At 38.0% G+C, this 21,926-nt stretch overlaps 1 protein-coding gene across 1 annotated transcript; it reads right to left on the bottom strand.

Moving 5' to 3' along the window:
• Window positions 1–6,778: 6,778 nt before the first annotated feature.
• LOC127768106 (putative F-box/LRR-repeat protein 9) lies at window positions 6,779–8,368 on the bottom strand. The gene has a single exon (XM_052293630.1). The coding sequence runs from the start codon at window positions 8,286–8,288 to the stop codon at window positions 7,404–7,406; it is 885 nt and encodes a 294-aa protein (XP_052149590.1). The 5' UTR covers window positions 8,289–8,368; the 3' UTR covers window positions 6,779–7,403.
• Between the last annotated feature and the right edge of the window lie 13,558 nt (window positions 8,369–21,926).

Raw genomic sequence — 21,926 nt, forward strand, 5'->3', positions numbered from 1 at the left:
CATGTTATCAACCTTCTATCCGTGGTCATTTTGTGACATGATTGTGCTTGTCTTTTGTCACCTTTAAACCTGGGCTCCCTGAGTGGAATCAATTTCATATTTTCGTTCTTTTTGCTTCCAAGATATATAGGAATTACGTACTGTCGGCCTGTGATTTGTTGTCAAATGAAAGCCTCAATTTTACAAAAACCGGTTATATTTCAGCCAAATTAAATAGTGTCCAGCACTGATAAGTACTCCAAAGTCCAAAGTAGAAAGTAGGATGATGGAATCACTCGCTGTCAACTTTGAATCAGATTTAGTGCTTGAGACCGGTTTGATTGATTGGATTGCGGCCTCGGCATGCTTTTGTCCAGTAAAGCTGATGGCAAAATATCACTCTTCACTTTTATACTATGGCCTGGTTTAGTTCCCAACTTTTTCTTCAAACTTTAAACTTTTTCATCACATCAAAACTTTCCTACACACAAACTTCCAACTTTTCCATCACATCGTTTTAATTTCAATCAAACTTCTAATTTTAGCGTGAACTTAAACACACCATATGGCTGCCGCCATCAATGGAAGCCATGTAAAAACAATGAACTGGTGCAGACGTGCACAAGCTAGCCCCTTGTAAGCAGCAAAGCATCATCGATAAAGCTAGTGTGGTCGCTCTCATGACCTATGGTGGCCAACTTCACTTCTTCACATCCAATCTTTTTACCTTTCTTGCTAACCCTGTAATAATAATATGCGATTTGTACTTGTCTTTAGCTAGCTTCCTGCCTTCCTCTCTAGCTTAATTTTCGCGAGCATAGTCGAACGCATGTGTGATGCTTGGTCCGGTCGTAGTCCGATTTGGCCCGTGTGTGTTTGAGTGTTTCAATTCCGATTTAGACCCGTTAGGTTTAACCGTTCGTTTGGAAGAGAGAATTCACATGAAAAATCTCTTCACTTCTCTCTAACTTAATTTGCTCCTGATAAAGAACAATTCTTAATTACCCTGTAAGAATAATTTTTTAAAAGTGTAGTGTATGACCGGTTCCTAAACTTGTGCGGACATACCATCTAGATCATTGAATTCTCAAAATACATTTTCCAGTCCTCTAAACTTGTCCTATGTGTATATAAGTTCAATTGAGCTCCAACATGCTCCATGACCCATATGTCAGTCACATAGAAAAAATTTGAAAAAGAGAGGAGAGATAGGAGAGAAATAGATGTTTTTAATTTTGAAAAAAAATAAAAAAGAGAGAGGAGAAAAATATGTTTTTATTATTTTTTCTATATGTGACTAACATGTGGGTCCTACTGAGAGGTAGGCGTTACCATAGTATACCAAGTTAGCACACATAGCGGGTTGGAGCCCGTTTAAACCTACATGAAACTCAAGATAAATTGGGGACCTAAACTACATTTTGGAAGTTCAAATACCTATATCACATACCCATACACCTTATTGATTCTTTGGAGATTTATTTTCTCAAAATAACATTCTTGAAGCTCGTGGAAAGCATAAAAGCATTTTTTTTCGCTTTCTTTAAACTTTGAGCCAAGAAAGTAGCGTTCTTTGGTTGGCTTCAAAGTTGTTAGCACGATAAGACATGCTGGTAAACAGGTTCCTTCTCCCAGATCACAAAATACAAGCTCTCTCTATCTCTTTCTCTGTCTCTGTCGATCTGTGTCTCTTTACCATGCTTTTTTGAAGGGGAATTGAAAGGCATGTCGAATCGAGTTTACACAAGAACATATGGATATCCTGAGGCGTGCGTGCGCGTTCACGATATCCACATATATTGTCGTGGGTGCATATATCTTTCATGGTGAAAACATTTCACTGTTTTGCTTTTTTTTTTCTCCCCGAGAAAAGAAATTAAATGGAACCTTTTTTTTTTTGAGAGGGCATGTCTGTGTTGTTGTGTAGTACTTGTGTTGCTTCGAATAGACACTATATCTTAAGTCTCATCAAATGTCATTTTGCAACGGTGAAATGGCGTAGAACAGTAAAAGGTGAGGCTGGAATTAATTAAACGGTTTAATTGTTTGTAGGAGTAGTGTATTTTTATGTGTTTTACAATGGCCTCCAGTGGTAGTACTAGTAGAATTGATCTAGATGCAGGGGGCGGAGGCAGCGTGGGCACCCCCTGCCCTAATATACCATCAGAGCCCCCATAATACCCATCTAAAATTCTAATCCATATATATATATATATATAGATGAGGGGCTAATATAGACTTTGTTTGAGGCTGTTAGGAAGTCAAAAAAAAAATCTAAACCAACCCTAAATCTCTCTTAGTTACTCTTAGTTATTTTGGTTTAGCTTTCACTATAATTTTATCCTAACTCCGCCACTATCTAGATGATTCATATTTTCTTAATTTAATAAATATATATACTGCCACCTCAACTAATCTACTGGCCAGTGGCCAGTATATGTAGAACTCATAATCATAAATTAACTGTTCATATCGATTTTTCTATTGATTATATTAATGGTAGTAGTAGATTAATAGAGACCACTCATGTTTGGTGGCCTATAATTGCTGTTCATGCCCTGCACTGAGGCCTTGTTTGGATCAAAAAGTGTGAAAAAAAGTCAACGGTATCATCTATTAAAAAACGAAAGGATTATATTCATTAAATAAATCACTGGATTCTAAGTTAACACATACTATCCCCGTCCCAATATAAGTGCAGTTGTGGTTTTCCGTGTCCAACGTTTAACCATCCGTCTTATTTAAAAAAATATATAATTAGTATTTTTATCGTTATTAGATAATAAAACATAAATTATTTTTAATTTTTTTAATAAAATTTTTAAATAAGACGGACAGTCAAAAGTTGAACACAAAAATCTATAACCGCATTTATATCGGGATGAACGAAGTATGGCTAAAGAAATGTGTGGCGGGAAAAATGGTTCTCACATAATAGTAACTAGTTGCACATGCCCGCGTCATGCTTGCGGCCGGGATTGGCAGCAAAGCATCTCTCTGAAAGATTAAGTAAGCGATGTGTCACACTTCATAAACTTCAACTTGCTAAGGTCAGAGAGCCTCAAATTAGTTTCTTGTTTGTAACTCCTCACAACTGCCTTATATATCCATCTAGATGCAATTTAATTTCTGTATGTACCACACGTACGTCAGATCGATCGTTTGCTTTGATCATACAGTAGGAGGTTGTTAGCTAGGCCAGGAAATTAAACGTCGTCATGGAGAAGCTAGGAAAGTCCTGTTACTGCAAGCACACAATAATGATTGTGACTTGCTTTTACAAAGCAATATATCAGCTTTGGTTTGGGTCCGATTACAAAAGTGTGAAGAGAGTAAGGAGTCTTTTCATTTTGCATGCTAGAAATTGAAGACGACAATCATATAAATTTGAGTGAATCTATTATATGCCATTAACTTTGTCACACGTCTACGATTTACCACTGACTTTGTCATATTCTACAATATGCCATCGACCTTTGCTTAACTTCTACAATTTACCATCGCCGTTCGGTTAACCTCCGTTAGCACTGTACATTTTTGTACAAATGACCAAAATACCCCTAGAACAAAAATTTCCAAAATTTGGATAAATTTATCAAAATATCATATTATGAACATAAGCTTGTAAACATCCAAAATTTGGCCTTAAACTTAAAATCTGTCATTTCAGAATTTTTATCCAAATTTTGAAATTTTTTGTCCCAGTGGTATTTTGGTCATTTTGACAAATTTGTACACTACTAACAGAGACTAACAGGACGACGATGGTAAATCGTAGAAGTTAAGCAAAAGTCGATGACATATTGTACAACGTGATAAAGTCAGTGGCAAATCGTAGACGTGTGACAAAGTCAGTGGTATATAATAGATTATCTCTATAAATTTTCATCAACTTTGGATGAAAATTTACTAATAAATTAAATTGCTTCTTAAATAAATTATCTTTTTCCCTTTTATCTTTTTCCCTCCGTTTCAAAATGTTTGACACCATTAATTTTTTAGCACATATTTAACCGTTCGTCTTATTAAAAAAATATTTGTGAAATATGTAAAACTATATGTGTACATGAAAGTATATTTAACAATGAATCAAATGATATGAAAAGAATAAATAATTACTTAAATTTTTTAAATAAGACGAATAGTCAAACACGTACTAAAATGTCAACGGTATCAAATATTTTGAAATGGAGGAGTATATGTTTGTGTTGGCGTAGAGATTAGCTAAACACCAAAGCAGTGGACCATACATATCGTAATCAAATCAACAGCCATATATACATATCGTAATCAAATCATCTCATTAATTGTGCTCCTCACAAAAACCGAATCACCTGGTTTATGAAACCGGACAATCTGGATTTCACGGACTCGTTGTTAAAACCTATGAACACCCATTCGAGAGGGACCTCGTCAGAACGGTGCACCTAATTAAGGTTGCAGACCTCCTAGAGCGTCATTAATCACCGTGAAAACGAAGGGAAGACAATAGTTAGAGTTTGGAAGGGTAAAAGCTAAAGGATAAAGGAAGAGTTAAAAGTAATTTATTTGATATCATTTGTTGATTGGATATCCTCAATCGATCGGCTGACACTTTTCATATTTATAGGGTGGGGATGTCTTACCCTTTGTACACGTCAAATTTGTAATGAATTTGTGAAGAATATAAAGTTTCTTTCGGAATACTCAAAACAGCGTCATCCGGCTTATAGCAAATCGGGGCATTCCCAAATTTCATTAATTGTTAACATCTTGTAGAGACTTTGGAGATGCCACATGGTTGTCCATTAAGAAAACACATAATGTAATTATTGCACTTCTATTTCAATTTATCCATAATTTAATACGGTGAAAGGGTTTGAATCTTTTTTAGATAATGGTGAAGGATGGTGAAAGGGTTTGAATAGTTATGTTTATAATAAAATAGGGACATACTATATAGCTATATTTCCTACTTTCTGTTAATTAGTTTTGTGCCACCTCGTATGCAACCATGGGGGATGGACGATTCTTTTGAATAATGGGGTGTGGCTCTTGTATATGAAGATATCTAGGCAGTATATCATATCGATGGAAGGTTCAATCAATAATTAATAACGGAAAAGGTTTGTCTGGTCCATATAGTGGTACAAAGAAACGTTCTGGATTTTCAATTTTTTTTCACTTCCATTTTTAAAAATTATTTTCAAGTATTCCGTCTTGTCTTTCATCATCACTGGGAAAGAAAATGTAATATAAGTATTTCTTTGTCCAGAGCAGTATTTCGTTTTTATTGAACTGTTAATTTTTTGAGTAAATTTCACAAAACTACACGTTTTGTGATCCACGTTGCAGAAAACCACTTTAGTATATATATTTTGGTTGTGTAGTTTCACAAAACTACACTATCAATGAAAGGATTCACTCACGAGATGACGTGGTTGTTTCACATAGGACAAGGACGTGGCATCCTATTACCAGCCATCGCACGAAATTAATAGGATATGCCATGTCATCACACGGATGAATCCATTCATCGATAGTGTGGTTTTGTGAAACTAAACTACCAAAATATATGTACTTAAGTGCAAAGTGCCAAAATATGTGTGGTTTTCTGCAACTTGAACCATAAAACATGTAGTTTTGTGAAATTTACTCTAATTTCTAATATTCAATTGAAATGTCTGCCAGTAATCAGTGGCATATATATGTGCTCGGTTGTTCTCCTTGGTAAAAGTACCTCTGCAATATATACTCCTAACTTATCCATTGTCCAATATATAAACAAAAACAAGAACTGAGCAACTGACCTAGCTCTACAAACATAAACAATAAGTAGTCAAATATTGATGTTGCTGTGTGTAATATGATATTCACTATGGATGCAGTGTTCACAAATTAAGGTGCCATTTCAAAAGACTTCATCTTCAGTTGGCTGCGAAATTAAATATGTTTGCTTAAAAATACTGTTATTTAAGGATCAACTCTCCGTGGATAACAAAAGACTGGCAACTGGAATAAGAGATACAAGTACTAACTTATCAACAACTAGTATTCGTGCATATGCAACACACGTCTCCGCAAATACATTAGTAATATAATGATTTTTGAATGGAATGCACTTATTCATTAATTATGATATTTTTTCTTTATATCGAACAAAATCACAAAAAGAAGACATAAACCACATATATACATATATTAGGCATGCTATTTTGAAATAATTTTTACAGAGTTTAATTAGGTGGTGTTCTTTTCTCCTGAAGATAAAGATGAAGATGACGCAAAACGAGGTGGTATTAACGTATGATTGATTGAGTTTTAATTATTACAAACTTGAAAATAGATTAATATGATATTTTAGAGCAACTTTCATATAGAAAGTTTTCGCATGAAACGCACCATTTAGCAGTTTGAAAAGTGTGCCACGAAAATCTTTATGTTCATCCAACTCTTGTTGTTGAAAAGAACGGGACCTTAGACATGCTAATTTCACTGATGCTACACGGATCGGCAGATGAGCTTAGGGATGTCAACAAACCGAGCTCGAGCAAGCCTGCCTGCCAAGGCTCCAAGCTTGAGCCGAGTCTAATCTGCCTTCAAGCTTTTAAGCAGGCACGGCTCGGGCTCGGCAAGGCTCGCGAGCTCGACAGAATATAAGATAATATATATTTTGATGATAAAATTCTATAAAAACAATAATTTTAAATTAATAATATTGAAGAAAAAGATTATGAAAACCTAAGATTAATACTCCTATATGATATCAAAATATACTAATTTTTCACATGAATATATATAATTTATCCTTGAGCTACGAACTTATATCATATAAAAAATAAAAATTACACGTAGTTAGGCTCATGAGAAACCTGAGCTCAGCTTCACAAAGCTCGATCGCAAGCTTGCAATTAGGGGGTTTAGCTCGTTAAGAGTTTGAACCGGGCTCGATTCGAGTCTGAGACGAACTGAGCTTGAGCAGCCTCGAGCTTTTTTAACAGCCCTACATGAGCTGCACAACTCTTTGGTCGTTACCTATATACACCAAACTATCTGTACACCCAAATGTAAACACAAAAAATCCCATCCAAAAGAAAGAAATGCCCTGTCAACCACTTCAACTACTTTGACACCTATCAAATACAAGGCCAACATTGGCTGAGCCAACGATGTAGTCGAGGCTCTAGACATCTAAATAGATTTTACTATCTGACAACAATTTCTCATAATGATTTTTAATTACTACACATGATAGTCGTCCGATCAGCCCCGGGAGCTAGCTAGTTTAGCCATTGAAAGACCAGATGCAACAATACCGGATAAATCAAACACTTTCTTTCTAGAGAAAAATTCAGAAAATGCTCACAAAAATTACACGTCGTCTAACTACACGTATACACCTATATATATAGAAGAAAAAGAAAATCAAAAGTATTAAAAGAAAATCAGATGACATCGACGTAGGAGGAGTCGCAGTAATCATCACCGTTGGTCGCGTCGCCGTCGGGCTCGTCGAGCAATCTGGACCCTCCGATGTCGAAGCGCTCGATGGCGGCGCCTCGCGCGAGCACCTCCTCGTCCTTGTCGTCGAAGCCGACGCAGAACCTCGCCGTGAACTCGCGGAGCGGCGCCGCGCCGCCGCAGCCGGCGAGGATGGCGAGCAGCTCCTGCCTGGGGAGGTAGCAGCGGTCCAGGCACAGCGACCGGAGGCGGCCACGCAGCGGCGACGCCGCCGCCATGGCCGCGGCGTCCTCGGGCTTGACGGAGCCGGAGGTGACCCTGAGGACGGCGAGGTCGGGGCAGTGCAGCGCGAGCGCCGCGGCGACGGCCGGGAAGGAGGACGGCTTGGAGTCGAGCTCCAGGTGGGTGAGGCGGCGCCACCGCGGGAGGAGCGACGGGAGGCGCGCGTCGTCGGCGGGGGGGAGCTCGGGCAGTGCGAGCCGCCGCAGCGCCGGGCACTCGGCGGCGACGTGGTCGAGCTCCGACGAGGAGAGTAGCGGCGGGAGGGCGAGGTCGGCGACGGTGCCGGCGGCGCGGGCGACGCAGAGCCTGAGGAAGCCGGCGAGGGTGAAGCGGTGGACGCCGTGGAGGCGCGCAAGGGCGCCCGCCAGCGCGCCCCACGGCATGAAGCGGGCGAGGTGGTCGCGGCGCAGGTCGAGCGCCCGCCACAGCGACGGGTCCGCGGCCGCGCGGCGCCACCCGCGGCACACCAGCGGCGCGGCGGACGCCAGCTCGTCAAGGTCCAGCCGCCGGAACACGTGCACGAGGCAGTCCGTCGGCAGCTCCGCCCACTGCGGCGGCGGCGTCGAGCGCGTCGTCCGGTCCGCCATGGCGAGAGGAGTTCGGAGCTTAGCTTAGCTAGGTAATTGGAGATTAGGCGGGGGAGGTGGGTGTGATTAGATTAGAGAGAGATGGACAGGAAGTGTGTGATTTGCGTCCGAAATAGACGCGGTGTTTATATAGAAGGGGAGGAGTGGAAGCTTCCGTTCGTTCCGACAAAGTGAGAGTGCACGTGCCCTGTCGCCTGGAGATTTGTTCTTCGCTTTTACCACTGTCTTGGACTCGCTGACTGTCATCCGCCGCCGGATACTGTGTGCATTCTAAGTGAGTATCAGACTGAACGTCCAAACGAGTACTCACTCCGTCCCAATAAGACGAATCTAGACTAGAAATGAGAGACATGTCTAGATTTATTGTAGTATGATGTATCACATCTAGGACTAAGTTGATTTTTTAGGGACGAAAGGAGTATTAGGCTTCCTAATCAGATATTTCTCACTGCTGGAGCTATCGAGCAGGGTTGAAAATCTCGTTTATGCTATTTTGTATCGGGTACTGAAATTTTTGAAATTTTGGTCCGAATGTATTTGAAGTTTTGAAGAAAAAAAATCATGGTACAAGTGAGATGGAACATGCAAAGAAGGAGGGTACCGAATTTTAGAATCAGATATTTTTGGATGACGGAGCTAGGTGCTTAAGAAGTTAGATTACCATAATTCTTTTACCTCTCCGTTTTGACATATAAGTATTTTTTAGATTGTTTAGCATATATATCGGTAAATCTAATTGGAGAGGCCTCTCCAATTAGTCTTAACCAGAGACACCCACGTGCTAGTACTTACTTCATTGAGCAAGTAGGATAAATATTCCTATCATCTATGCTTCAAAAAAAAATTTCTCTTAAATTACTCATCCGATTTAAAATCCGATTACACTGTTGTGTTGGTAATAATTAAATCTTTACAACAAGATCTCACATGATTATATTTTGATGAAAAATCACAAATTACTTTTACGATATGTCTAAATTACTTTTAGATTTCACTAAGTTACTTCTTAGACATAAAAAAGTAAATTCAGTAAAGCCTAAAAGTAATTTACATATAAAATAGAAGTAACTTACAAAAAAAAAGTAACTTTAATTAATGCCTTTTTTCATTGAACATTCATAATGCTCTGAGGTGATTACTTTTATTATTATTTTAGTTAATTCCATAATTTGTGCTGATTAATTTAATTTATAAATAGAGTCATGTTTTTATCTCTACAACGGATTTACTTCAAATGACATGCCAAAGTTACCTTGGTTTTGTTCTAAGTTACTTCTATAATATATGTAAATTACTTTTAGTTTTTACTGAATTTACTTTTATATATCTAAGAAGTAACTTAGTGAAATCTAAAAGTAATTTAGACATATCATAAAAGTAATTTGTGATTTTTCATCAAAATATAATCATGTGAGATCTTGTTGTAAAGATTTAATTGTTACGAACACAACGGTGCAATCGGATCGTAAATTGTATTTGAAGTATAGGTGGATGGTGCCTCTTATAGATGGAGTGGTAGCTGGTTTAGACAAACCAGCTACCACTAGCTGTGTAGTTACATCCCATATATATACTCCCTCCGCCCAAATACATCGACGTATAATGGGAGTGCATTGCATCTAGACCCATGCTATTAAAAATCTCTCCCATAATCCATTTGCTCTAGATCGATCTAGTAGTGTTGTCGCTTTGATAGCCCGCACATAAAAAAACGTAACACTTTCAATATCAAGTCGCAACATTATCCTTCCATATATGAAACATTGAACTCTATGACTAAGAACATCCAAAAAAATTGTAAAAAAAAAACTAAAATGTGCAACAATCAAAATTTTAGTTTTATATTTTACTTCTCATTCATAAAACATTATGTTTCAACTGTTGAAACATCAAGCAACCCAGCCTCTCATCTTTTATAGGTCGAAAACAGTAAATAGATAAAAAAAAACAGAAGCAATAGAAAAAAGAAATAAATCTAAGAGAAAAGAGGCTAGAAAATTGTTACCTCGTGCACTATGAGGCTGGTGTTACAATTGAGATGGCCTTGCTCGGCCAATGCAGTAGCAGAAGGCTGCCCCCGAGCTTGGCTTTGGGGATAATGCCAAGGTGGTGGAAATTGGGGATGAGAGCGAGGAGTGGTGCGTCTGATTTTTGTTTTTAATCTCGCGTTAGGCTCCAAGTTACATGCATGATATTGACGAACATTTCTAGATGCATAAAAATGCTATCAAATGATTTACTTTTTTTGTTAAAATGGAAACTAACATACTCCGGTCCTTTTAGAACCAATGAAATTGTTGTCCAACTGCGCATGCACTATGTAGTGTCCTTTGTGCTCCCCTTGATGTTGCTGTTTGAGCTGTTTTATGGCCTTCTTTGTTGATCGATTGTGGTACCTCGTAGCTTATATGTCTGCCAGCAACAACATATATATCAAGGATGATACATCGGTAGCTTAAATTCTTGCTAAATGATACTCCAGCTAGCCACTGTAGAAGGTTAATTACTGCTTGTAATGCAAACACCAAATATTATGAACACAGGTTGTTCATCACATTCTGCATATATAATACTCCCTCCGTTTTACAATGTAAGTCATTCTAGCATTTCCCACATTCATATTGATGTTAATGAATCTAGACATATATATATCTATCTAGATTCATTAACATCAATATATATGTGGGAAATGCTAGAATGACTTACATTGTGAAACGGAGGAAGTAGTTTAAGATTCTTTTCATACCAAAAGGTTTAGGGACAATTAATATATATCCCTTTCACAAAATAAGGCTAGGCACAACTCAACTAATAGTGTAAAAGAATCCAACACAACAACCACAAAATGGTCCGATAAGGGACACCTACTAATGATCTTCTTTAAGCACAAAATTGAGCTACGATAGACCTAATTAAATCCTGTATCCGTCAAATTTTGGGAGTAATTAGAGTTTGAATGGCTTTTAGCTCAAACTTGTCTACTTAATTATTTCATTCTACAGTGTTTCTTCTCCATCTAATTAATCAGCAAGTATAGCTAGTACTGTAGCGTCTTGATTAAATTGTTGGACAAAATTATTGTTAAGAGACAAGAAACACGTTTCACACAGAAGCAGACCAACGTTAGGTGAAGCCTACCAGATGAGAAAGCCTTTTTTTTTTTTCTGAATCCTGCTTGGAACAGATCAGGTTGACTCGGTCCTGCATGCAGAAGATTGCACAAGGAAACGAGGAGGAGGTTGCCACGGTCAAAATTTAATCTAATCGTCCTAAATCTAATTTATCGTCGATTGGTACACGGTGAAATTAACGTTTTTGTTTCATCTCAGTTTATCCTAAATATATTGGATAGTACCCTTTTTTTTGTAATTAGCAGGACTTTTGTGCACCATTTAAAGGACAAATATATATCAATAAGAGGGTGATGAGTTTTCCGTGTTAACACCAACCTTCAATCGTCACTTTTAAGAGATTTTCAATACACTTGTATTTAGTGGGTGTGACTTGTGTTGTGTGGTTTATGCATGAGGCCCTCAATTTGATTTGGAATTCGTGGCTCCCACAGCTTGTAGAATCATCGAGGCAAATGGATGGTACACACACCATCGTGAAGAAATAATATAGCAAGAAAGCATGATACTTTCATAGCGTGGATGCTTGATCTATCTATAAGACAAATCTAAGTAACAAAAAAAGACTTTTGCATTAGTTTCCTTGGTAAAATTCTACATGTCTCTGGAATTTTGCTCTTGTACTTAACTATTTGGAACTCAACCATCTTAAGGGCATGTGATTCCTGAGGACAAGAGAAGTTGGGCAGCTCATTTGGAATTATGGAGGAATTTTGCAAGATTCAAATCCTGTAGAAAATTGTCCTATTTATACTTTGGAGAGCTTTCAACTGATAAATAAGCCGACGATAATTTACTTTAAACGCAATGACAAGCTTTACACATTGATTTTGACAGGGCATATGCACATCTCTCTTTTTGAGAAATTTTCAATATTGAAGCTATTGACTTTGTGTGAAATCAAAATGTGTTTTGATTATTATTTTATGATGAATAATTGGTATATGAGATAATTGGTTTTGGCATTTATAGATTATTGAAGAAAGTGGTGCTTTGTGGTTTGTGGGGTTGATCCGGTCATACCGACACGTGTTGCGTGGCGGTCAACCCGATGGTCTGACTGACTGGTTCTTGATTGGAGTCGGTTTTGGTTTCAGGTTGTTGGTTTATTTTGTAAAAAACACATAATAACATTATAAACATGAGAGGAAAAGGAAGACGAAGAAAATTACTTTCAACTGATGAATATGCTGATGATAAATTGCTTCGAACGCAATGACTTGCTTTAGACATCGATTTCGACGGAGCATGCACATCTTCCATTTTAGGGAAAAATTTTCCTTGAAGCAATATGTTTTTTTTCATTAGAAGGATAAATTAAGATTAATTGAAACATGATATATGCTAGCCATCCTATTTGGAGAAAACAAAGAACATATCCCCCATGTCTTTCTTGCTTAGCATCTCTTTATTCGATATGCATTATCTTATATGTATTTCCCAGTGTCATAATTGCGATAAAAATATTAAAAACAAGTCGCAGAGATGCTTTTACAAGACTAACTTACACAAAACAAATAAACAACTCAACATTTTTTTATCATAATGTATAATAGATTTTAAACTTATTAAGTGATTCAAGATATAATATAATAACAAGCTCGCAATTGTTGACAGTAGGTAACTATATCCATTGTCCATTACCTTGGCCGGATTAAAAACAAATGTAATTCTGCTTCCGTTTTTTCATACAACATATAAATATATAAAACATAATACTCAAAGTATAATAAAATTAAAAAAAAACTAACTTTTGCTACCATATCGTTGTTGCTTGACCTGATAGCTTGGTGACATATACACACACAAAAAGTAGCCAATGTCTTCTAGAAGATAGGCTTCGTGCACTTTGTAAGTATAATAACAAACAGATTGCAAATTGGGTCCCTCACGCCGCACAATTTCCCAACAAATTAATATTTGTATTCTCCTTAGGTCCCTACAAAATCGAATTGATCAAAACCATAACCCTGCACGTAAATAAATCCTTCTTTTTGTTTGTGACTGCACGTAAATAAATCCTTGTGAACACGTTAACCTACATTTGGATTCGTCGAATTTGTCCACCTGCCAACGACACGAGTACGTCTCCTTCATGAGACATTTAGATAAATTAAACTAAGTTAATATAGATTTGTTTTAGAAAGTATGACATTGCAGATGAAAATCATGTATGTATATATATATAGCTGGGTCTTTATCTTGCTAATGAAATCCAAGTACTTCAAGCCATATCGATCATAAAATATTTTTAAACGATGCTCAATTGAGATCACGTCTGACACGTCATCTTGAAGGCAGTTAATTTCTTCTCTGCCACGAATACGATATGGCACACGTATAGCCTTCGTGGTAGATTTTTTCTTCGGAAGTTTCACTCACAAGAAACAAACTAATCCTGGACAAAATTCCATTGAAAAAGAGGTGAAGTAATATGTAAGTTTTTTTTACAGCAAGTTTTCAAACCGCACACGGAAACAAAGTATAGTGACTAATACACTATTTTTTTTTTTACTTTTCGATATGCATTGGATCATTTATTTTATTTTATTAAAGATATAAAAAATCATACTTAAATTATTTTTAATAATGAAATAAATCACAATAAATAAATAATTATTACCATATCTGTTCTAAAATATAGCAATCTAAAACTAGATGGGACATATTCTAATCCAACGAATCTGGACAACTTCTTGTCTAGGTTCATTAGATTAAGATATGTTCTATCCAGCCCCAAATTGTTATATTTTGGGGCGGAGAGATTATTTTTTAAAATTATTTTTAATAGGATAAATAATAATGAAAAAGATATTTAAAAGTTAATGATACCAAATATTAAAAAAGTATCCCCAAGTCAAAATTTGTATGAGATGAGATGAGCCATAGCTACACACATATGTCGTCGTCGTAGGTTGATCTACTTTGTTTCAGCTGATGGGTACGTGCAGCTTTTCATCACTGTTCTTTTATTCGTTGGAAGAGAACTACTCAAACTCTCAAAGTGTTCACTGATCAACCACTGTTATATTTTCTTCGTTGCAAGTAATTTCAGGTCGCTGTACTGCCTCTTAATTTATTATCTGACCAATTGACGGGGCAATACTAAACAACCATTATTAACCGCGTGTTGTGAAGAGGATATACGGATAATCAGAGATGTCCGGTGTTAGTTTGGGATATTGAAATCCTACTATCTTCTGAATACAGCTACGTATACCGAGCTAGCTAGGCAAGCCTCTGTCAGTGGTGCATCACGATTATCCATCTATACGTACGCTGAGCTACAAAATTCACACACATAATTGACCACTTGCTTCTTCACCAACTACGATTACCCACCTATGCAATTAATGCTTGTTTTTTCTTCACAAAAAAGATGAGTAATCAGCCAAGAATCTATACCTATATATCTTGACTATATTTCTGAAAATAATGTTGTTTTTTCCTATTGTCATATCAATACACTTTCACAATACTCCACATACATGTAATTCAATTTTGGAGGTCAAATGTGATGCCATATTCTAACAAGGGCATATCTATCAGTTTTTAGGCGGTTCATGCATGTTGCTTTAACATTATGCACAATTCTAAACCTAATCCCCTTCTCTCAATCACTGTCGCCTCGCACATGAGGCATAAGTCTGTGCGCTACCTCCGTCTAGCCTCCTTCCTCGTGGCTGTTTGTCATGTACCCTGGCCTTATCAACTGACTGATAAGTAGCAAACATGTTACAATAATTACTGCATCTAAGTTCAGAAAAAAAAACTCACTACAATATACCCGGACATCAATGATAGGTTAACGCGACTCGTTAGAGATGACTACCGAAAAATATCCTATTTGAGATATAGCTAATGGTGAGGACACGACACAAATGTGAGGTCATCTATGACAGGTCGTAGTTGTAACCCGTCAAAGATGATCTGTGATGGGTCACAACTCACAACCATGGCTCGTCACAATTATCTTTGATGGGTCTTTAACTACCACACGTCGCAGAGCACATTATCTCTGACCTGGTGCTAGTTATGACCCATTAGTGATGAGTGAAAATTCAAAATTTAAAATTTTGCAAAAAAAAATCTCGGATTGGGACATGTCCTATATAAAAGTTGTAGCTCTCGATGATATCTAAAACTTTATAGCTAACAATATTTTCATTAGAGATCATTTACATTCCTGTATATGCATTACAAGTGATGAGAGCTACTTTTATAAAGCGAAATTTTGAGTTTTTTTTTCAAATGACCTGGATGAAAACATGCCCCATATCAAAATCGTAGAGCTCAACCGGATCAACAACATTATAATTGACAATATTTTCATTTGAGATAGTTTGCATGCCCGAATATCCATTATAAGGTAAGATCTATTTTGAAAAACAAAATTCTGAATTCTTCTAATGACATCGGATGAAAATATTCTCTATGTAAAAGTTATAAAACACAATGAGATCTATAATTGTTTGTTGATAATGTTTTTATTTGAAGTCATTTAGGGTATTAAATATATGTTAAATAATTTAGACAGGCATAGAAAAAATAATAACATAATCAATATGTGTTGAATATGTGTTGAGTAGATGAGTTGGTAAGGGTGCTCTTTGTGGAGGTGGAGGTCTTAAGTTCAAAACTCAACGCATGCATGTCTATATTGTGCAAAACATTGTGGATTTGTAGGTACTGATGTATGACCACGTATAGGATGTTAGTAAGATTCAAAAAAAATTGCATTTAAAATTCAAAAATCTTAATTCTTACTTTGTCATCAGTGATGGGTCGTAAGTTAGAACCCATCAGATATGAGTCATCAGTAATGGAAGGAAAGTTACGAAACGTCATTGATTTGTAGGTACTGATGTGTGACCATGTATAGGATGGTTAGTAACATTCAAAATATTTTTTGTTGCATTAAAATTCAAAAATCTTAATTCTTGCTTTGTCATCAGTGACGGATAGTAAGTTACAACCCATCAGATATTAATCACCAGTGATGGAAGGGAAGTTACGGCATATCACTGATGACTCGTATGTGACAGGTGACAAGTTATGACCTATCATAAATAATTTACACACTCATCATAGACAGGTAGAATACCCACCAGAGATGTGATTTTGCCATAAGTGACCACTTATCTCTGACAAGAGCTGAATCCGTTAAAGATGACGGTTTGGGCCCGTCAGTATTCAGTAATGACGTGGTTCGGCGTAGTGACTCGAGCAATGCAGGGCATGAAAAACCAGAAAGAATTTTGCATCAGTCCACACATGTACAAGTCTAGTCATCGGTCAGGTGAAATCTGAACTGATCAATTATTTGACTAATTAATCGATCTGCTGATTGTTTCCTTCGTTTCTCGAATCATACCTAATAAAGCCCTGGCATGCGCGCGGTCTTTGTAGACAACTCAAGGGTACAGAAGAAATTTCTGGAATATATATATATATATATATATATATATATATTATGCAGTGTGTGAAAGCTTTTCTTGTGTAAGTATCTTTGTTGAATTTTATCCTGCTGGGTGTGGAAAAAGAAAATCGAGGGCAGGGTTTTATAATGACACGAAGAACGTACGTTGCATTATTGGTCCAAATTTGGTCGGTATGGGACGAAAATTTGATGGTCTCATTAGTCAAGTGAAACGTTCATTTTGCTGAGTTCGATCATCTGTATTATTCTGTAACTTCACTTTTGAAGGTGTATGGCAAGTCTTGCACCTGGGACTGGGAGGAGGTCTAGTCCTCCTCGCATCGCATTCAGTTGCAGTCGGTAAAGAAATCAGCGAGAGAGGAAGAATAATGATCGACGAAGGAGAATCACAGGTTAATGGTGGTCAAGAAGTATTAATTTGGTCAGGGTTTTACATTTCGGAGTTCAAGAAACTTCTGAAATTTGGGGGTTTTGAACAAAAATTTCAAAAAGAAAATATTAAATGGAATTTTGTATGTAAATTAGCTAAAGTCAAATAAAATCGAAAACTTTGGGACAGTGGTAGTTCTTAGGGCTAGCTAGACTACGGTGCTCTTTATTGGTTGGAGTCCGTAGTATGGTGCTCTCTGCTACGTACTAGTAGTATCCTACTACCGGTAGAAACAATCTAAACCGGCCATTGATTAAGTAGGTATTAGTACTTTGCCAATTCTTCTTTAGGTTTTTTTGCGTTTCTCCCGTGTTTTTGCCTTGGTTTGCTTGAGCCTTCTTTCCGGCGTCAGCTCACGTTGCTGCTCTCGATCAGCGCACAAGCCCGCTTCCTTTCGTTCCCAGCCACCTCCTCCATGGCTCTGTTAAATCATCGCCGTCATCACCGTCGACGTTAAGCTCGATTTCCCCCATCGGCGATATGATCATAATCGTACCACTCCTGCCTAGCGACGACCAACTCCCCCCGGCGACCAGCATTGCACCGACGACCACGCCGATCGATTAATTACTTCCGCCCTAATAACGATCGATCGATCGTATCGATCCACGCCGATTTCTTCTACTACTCTGAAAGATTGGTTCCATTACCACGTGAGATCGGTAGTACTAGTGCTTAACAGTTACTCCCTCCGTTTTACAATGTAAGTCATTCTAGCATTTTCCACGCCGATATAAATGTGGAAAATGCCAGAATGACTTACGCTGTGAAACGGAGGAAGTACTTCAAACAAGACTATGTTGACACACCAGTTGCTTCACTTGCTCTTGGTTGATGTTTCTGTAGTTCGGTTCATGATTTTTGGATCGCTGACAGGATGCAGTTCGTGAGTTTTTATTCGAGGGAACAGTTCTGAATTAGCAACTCAGTTCCTGAATTTTTTTTTTTGGGAGAGCAGTTCTTGAGTTACTAACTCAGATTTAGTAATTTATCGATGCATGTCTACAGAAAGACTCATAAACCATCATGATTTATATTCTTAAACTGTTATGATATTTTTCATTGTGATCGAGATGAAATTTTAAAGCAGCGGCGATTGCTAGACTCACTTGTATCAGAAATTTTAATGAGCATGCTTAGAACGTACCGCTAGGTACGTACATGGCACCTTTCTGAACATGCTTGCAACTTGTGAAGAAATTAACAAGTTGGAACTATGAGTGAGGAGAACATGTGTAAGCATCAGCACCATTAATTTAAGTTTGCGGATGCATCATTAATTTAAGTTTTCCATTAATTAAGGTGGTAGTAGTATGATTAAATCTTACCCCTTTAAATAAAAGTAATCAATGCTTTATTAGAGTAGTAATTTTTAGTATTACCGTAAAGAGCACCTGAAATTAATGCAACAATTTGAACGGGCAAGCATGGGTCCTCTCTCAAAGACTGAACTGTCAAAGCGTCGTTCTATCTTCTAGAAGGTCTATCGACCAGCTGGCATTAATCTTTTGTGATGATTTAACTTCAATCACATGGCCGTACAACGACTAATACTTCCCTCCGTACATGACTATAAAAGATTATGATCCTTTGATTTATTCACAATTATAAAGTATTTGAAATTAGGGCTTGTTCAGGTTGTAGCCAAAATAAATCTTACCAAGTTTTGGCAATGCTAAAATTTTGGCAAGATGACAATATTACTAAAATTTTAGTATGATTTCTTATATATTGACTAAATTTAGCAACAAACTAAACGTAGATATTTTTTGGCAACTTTGCCAAAAAAATGATATGGTTGAAAATGACATCAAAGTGAACAGGCCCTAGAATGGTGAGATATGCAAAGAATAGCATTAGACATTACCTTTTGATCCCCATTACGATACCCTGTACTGCTAGTAAAAAACAATATGAGTTGTTATCTCATTTGATCGAAGGGTTCAATCTATTTATACGATCACCCTAGTTAACGGTAATAGAAATGTGAAAGGACATTTATTGTCCAAATAAAATAGGTGCCAAGGGGTATAACCATCATTTAGCAATGACTAAACATATTTTTCCCTTTATTTGGCTTTCTTGATGACATGTGAGCGATGCCAATGCAATGGATGACCAAATATTGATCTAGCCGGGAAAAAAACATAAATGATAAAGTTACCCCATAATCATTGTATTAGTAAATTACTGATTCATTCTTAACCGCGAACGGTTGAGATTGTTTTACTAGTAGTATAATACTATTATTAGTAGAGAGACTAGGAGCTTCTCCCTCCTAACTTTTTGTTTAAACACCCCCACCCCCGTCCGATTAGAGCAGGTACAATAGTAGACTATTAGCCAACTGTAAACATATTTTAATGAGATAAGGATGTGAGAGAATAGTAGCGGGCTACAGATCTGTAGCCAGCTGCAGCACGGACTCCAAGACGTAATGTGTGTATGACATGTGGGACCATATATTAATAGTATGGTAAGCTATTGTATGAATTGGCTATTAGATTGGCTATAAATGAATTGGAGCTAGTAGTGGGCCGTACTATTAAACTTGCTCTTAGAGAGAGAAAGCACATGCTTTAATGCTTTAAGTTCATTCAATGTGCCAATCCAATCACTGCCTTTTTCATCTATATTTTATTCTCTATTCCTTATCAACCTAAAAAATATAATCTTTTATATTTACGAGCGCATGGACTATATTCTACAAAGACTAATACATGGACCATGTAAGTGATCAGTTTCTCGTGACCATACACGCGCATGGGTTCCCGATCGTCAAATTTGTCCCGCGGCCAACACACGGCTCACAACTTCCGTTTCACCAACTATGCGTATTCTCCGTCGATCTGTCAATTTTCTTCTTCGCTAGCTAGAGGACATAATGAACATGCAAATATAGCTAGGACTCTGGTTCAATATATTATATATAGAGGACATTTTCCACTAACTTATGTTCCGGCCTAGTTTGTTTGGAGAGGAATCATTCTTAGTCAGCATGTTAGTTGACTAATTATTTTCTACACGTCAGTAACCTAAATTAGCCATTGCTTTTTAAGTAGTACGGATGTTTGATACTCCAAATTTGGTAGTATAGGATATATGCTAGTATAAGTAAAAATTGGTAACAAATCAAATATTCGTATGATCCTATTGAAGTGTTAAGATATTGGTAGCGTAAAAATTGACGCCAGACTAAACAAAACTTATTGTGATCTTCTCTATCCGATTTACTAAGGTGAGATAGCGTGGGGGGACAGTATGACGGATATAAACGAGTTAGAGGTAGCATGGTCAGGGTAGTTTGTTGATGCTAATTTAGAGGCAATGATAGATATAGAAAAACATAAGAATCTATACACAAAGTCTCTAATACAAAATAGGCACCGACATTGTAAAACACTACAGTCATTTCATATTATAAGACTTTCTAGCATTGCCCATATTCATATGAATGTTAATGAATCTTGATATTTATATATATATAGATTCCTTAACATCCATTTGAATATGGGCAATGCTAGAAAATCTTATAACCTAAAACGGAGGAAGCACTAGTGAAATATTGGTGTGTTTATTCTTTGTCGTAGGCTAGCGAGCCTACACAAGTGCCCAGGTGGCCCTACGCTGGCTCTGCCCCTGTTTAGAGGAAGGTCGGTCGTACTGGTGGTGGCACCACCATGAATCACATGGATGGAATAGGGGAGAGGGGGCAAGTTGCACGGCCGGTCTGTAATAGGCATGAAAACATTGGTAGATAATTCGGTAATAGAATCCTATAAAAACAAAGGATTAGGCGTGGGCTTTTTTTTTCGCCGGAAAGGCCGAAGGAGGCCGGCCGAGTATATTAAGAGGAGTAAAAGTTACAAGAAAAGACATCAAAATGCACCAAGGTGCATTGCCACACACAATGCACTATCAACCAAGCACAAACTGCTGAGGGTGAAGCCTAGCACTAGACGACCCCCGCTAAGCGTGGCCGAATGCCGCTAGGCCTACGGCAACACCACAGAAATGAGGCTCCGAAAACGATGCCACCATGGTGGTCACGACATCCAAGGATGTCGCCATCGCTCATCTAAAAAAAGATGTGGTTTTCAACCAGAGAAGCTCATCGAGAAAGGGAGAGGGTAACCCTCGACAACGCCCCAAGGAGGTTACGAAGCCCGAAGACGTAGCCGCTGCCGGCCTGGTGAACCACCGACTAGGCTTTCGCCTAGGACCCTACACCCTTGACTGCAGATCGCCGTCTACCAACTCAGAACCCCCACACAGACAAATAGCAGCACGCAGCATCCACCACACCGCACCAACGCCCCTCCGTCAGCTGACTTCATCGAACCACCACCCCTGAGAGCTAGCCCAGGACCCCTCCGTTCCACCACCCGCTAGCCGCCTCGCCAGTTTTGGCCGAAAGAGAACCCGGGACTAGGTGGCATTGCTTCGGCATCCTGAGCTTCCCCCGCTGACGAGCCGCCGCCTCAATCCAACCTAGAAACTCCCCGCAAAGAAGGGGAGGAGTTCCAAGAAGGGCGAGGGTGCCAACCGGCAACGAGGAAGACGACTCACCGCCGTCAGCTCCCTTTACACTGCCATCTGGGCTTGCACCGACGCCGGTGACGCTACTGCTACTCCGG

This window comes from Oryza glaberrima, chromosome 3 (genome assembly GCF_000147395.1).
Source record: "Oryza glaberrima chromosome 3, OglaRS2, whole genome shotgun sequence".
In the NCBI taxonomy this organism is placed as follows: Eukaryota; Viridiplantae; Streptophyta; class Magnoliopsida; order Poales; family Poaceae; genus Oryza; species Oryza glaberrima.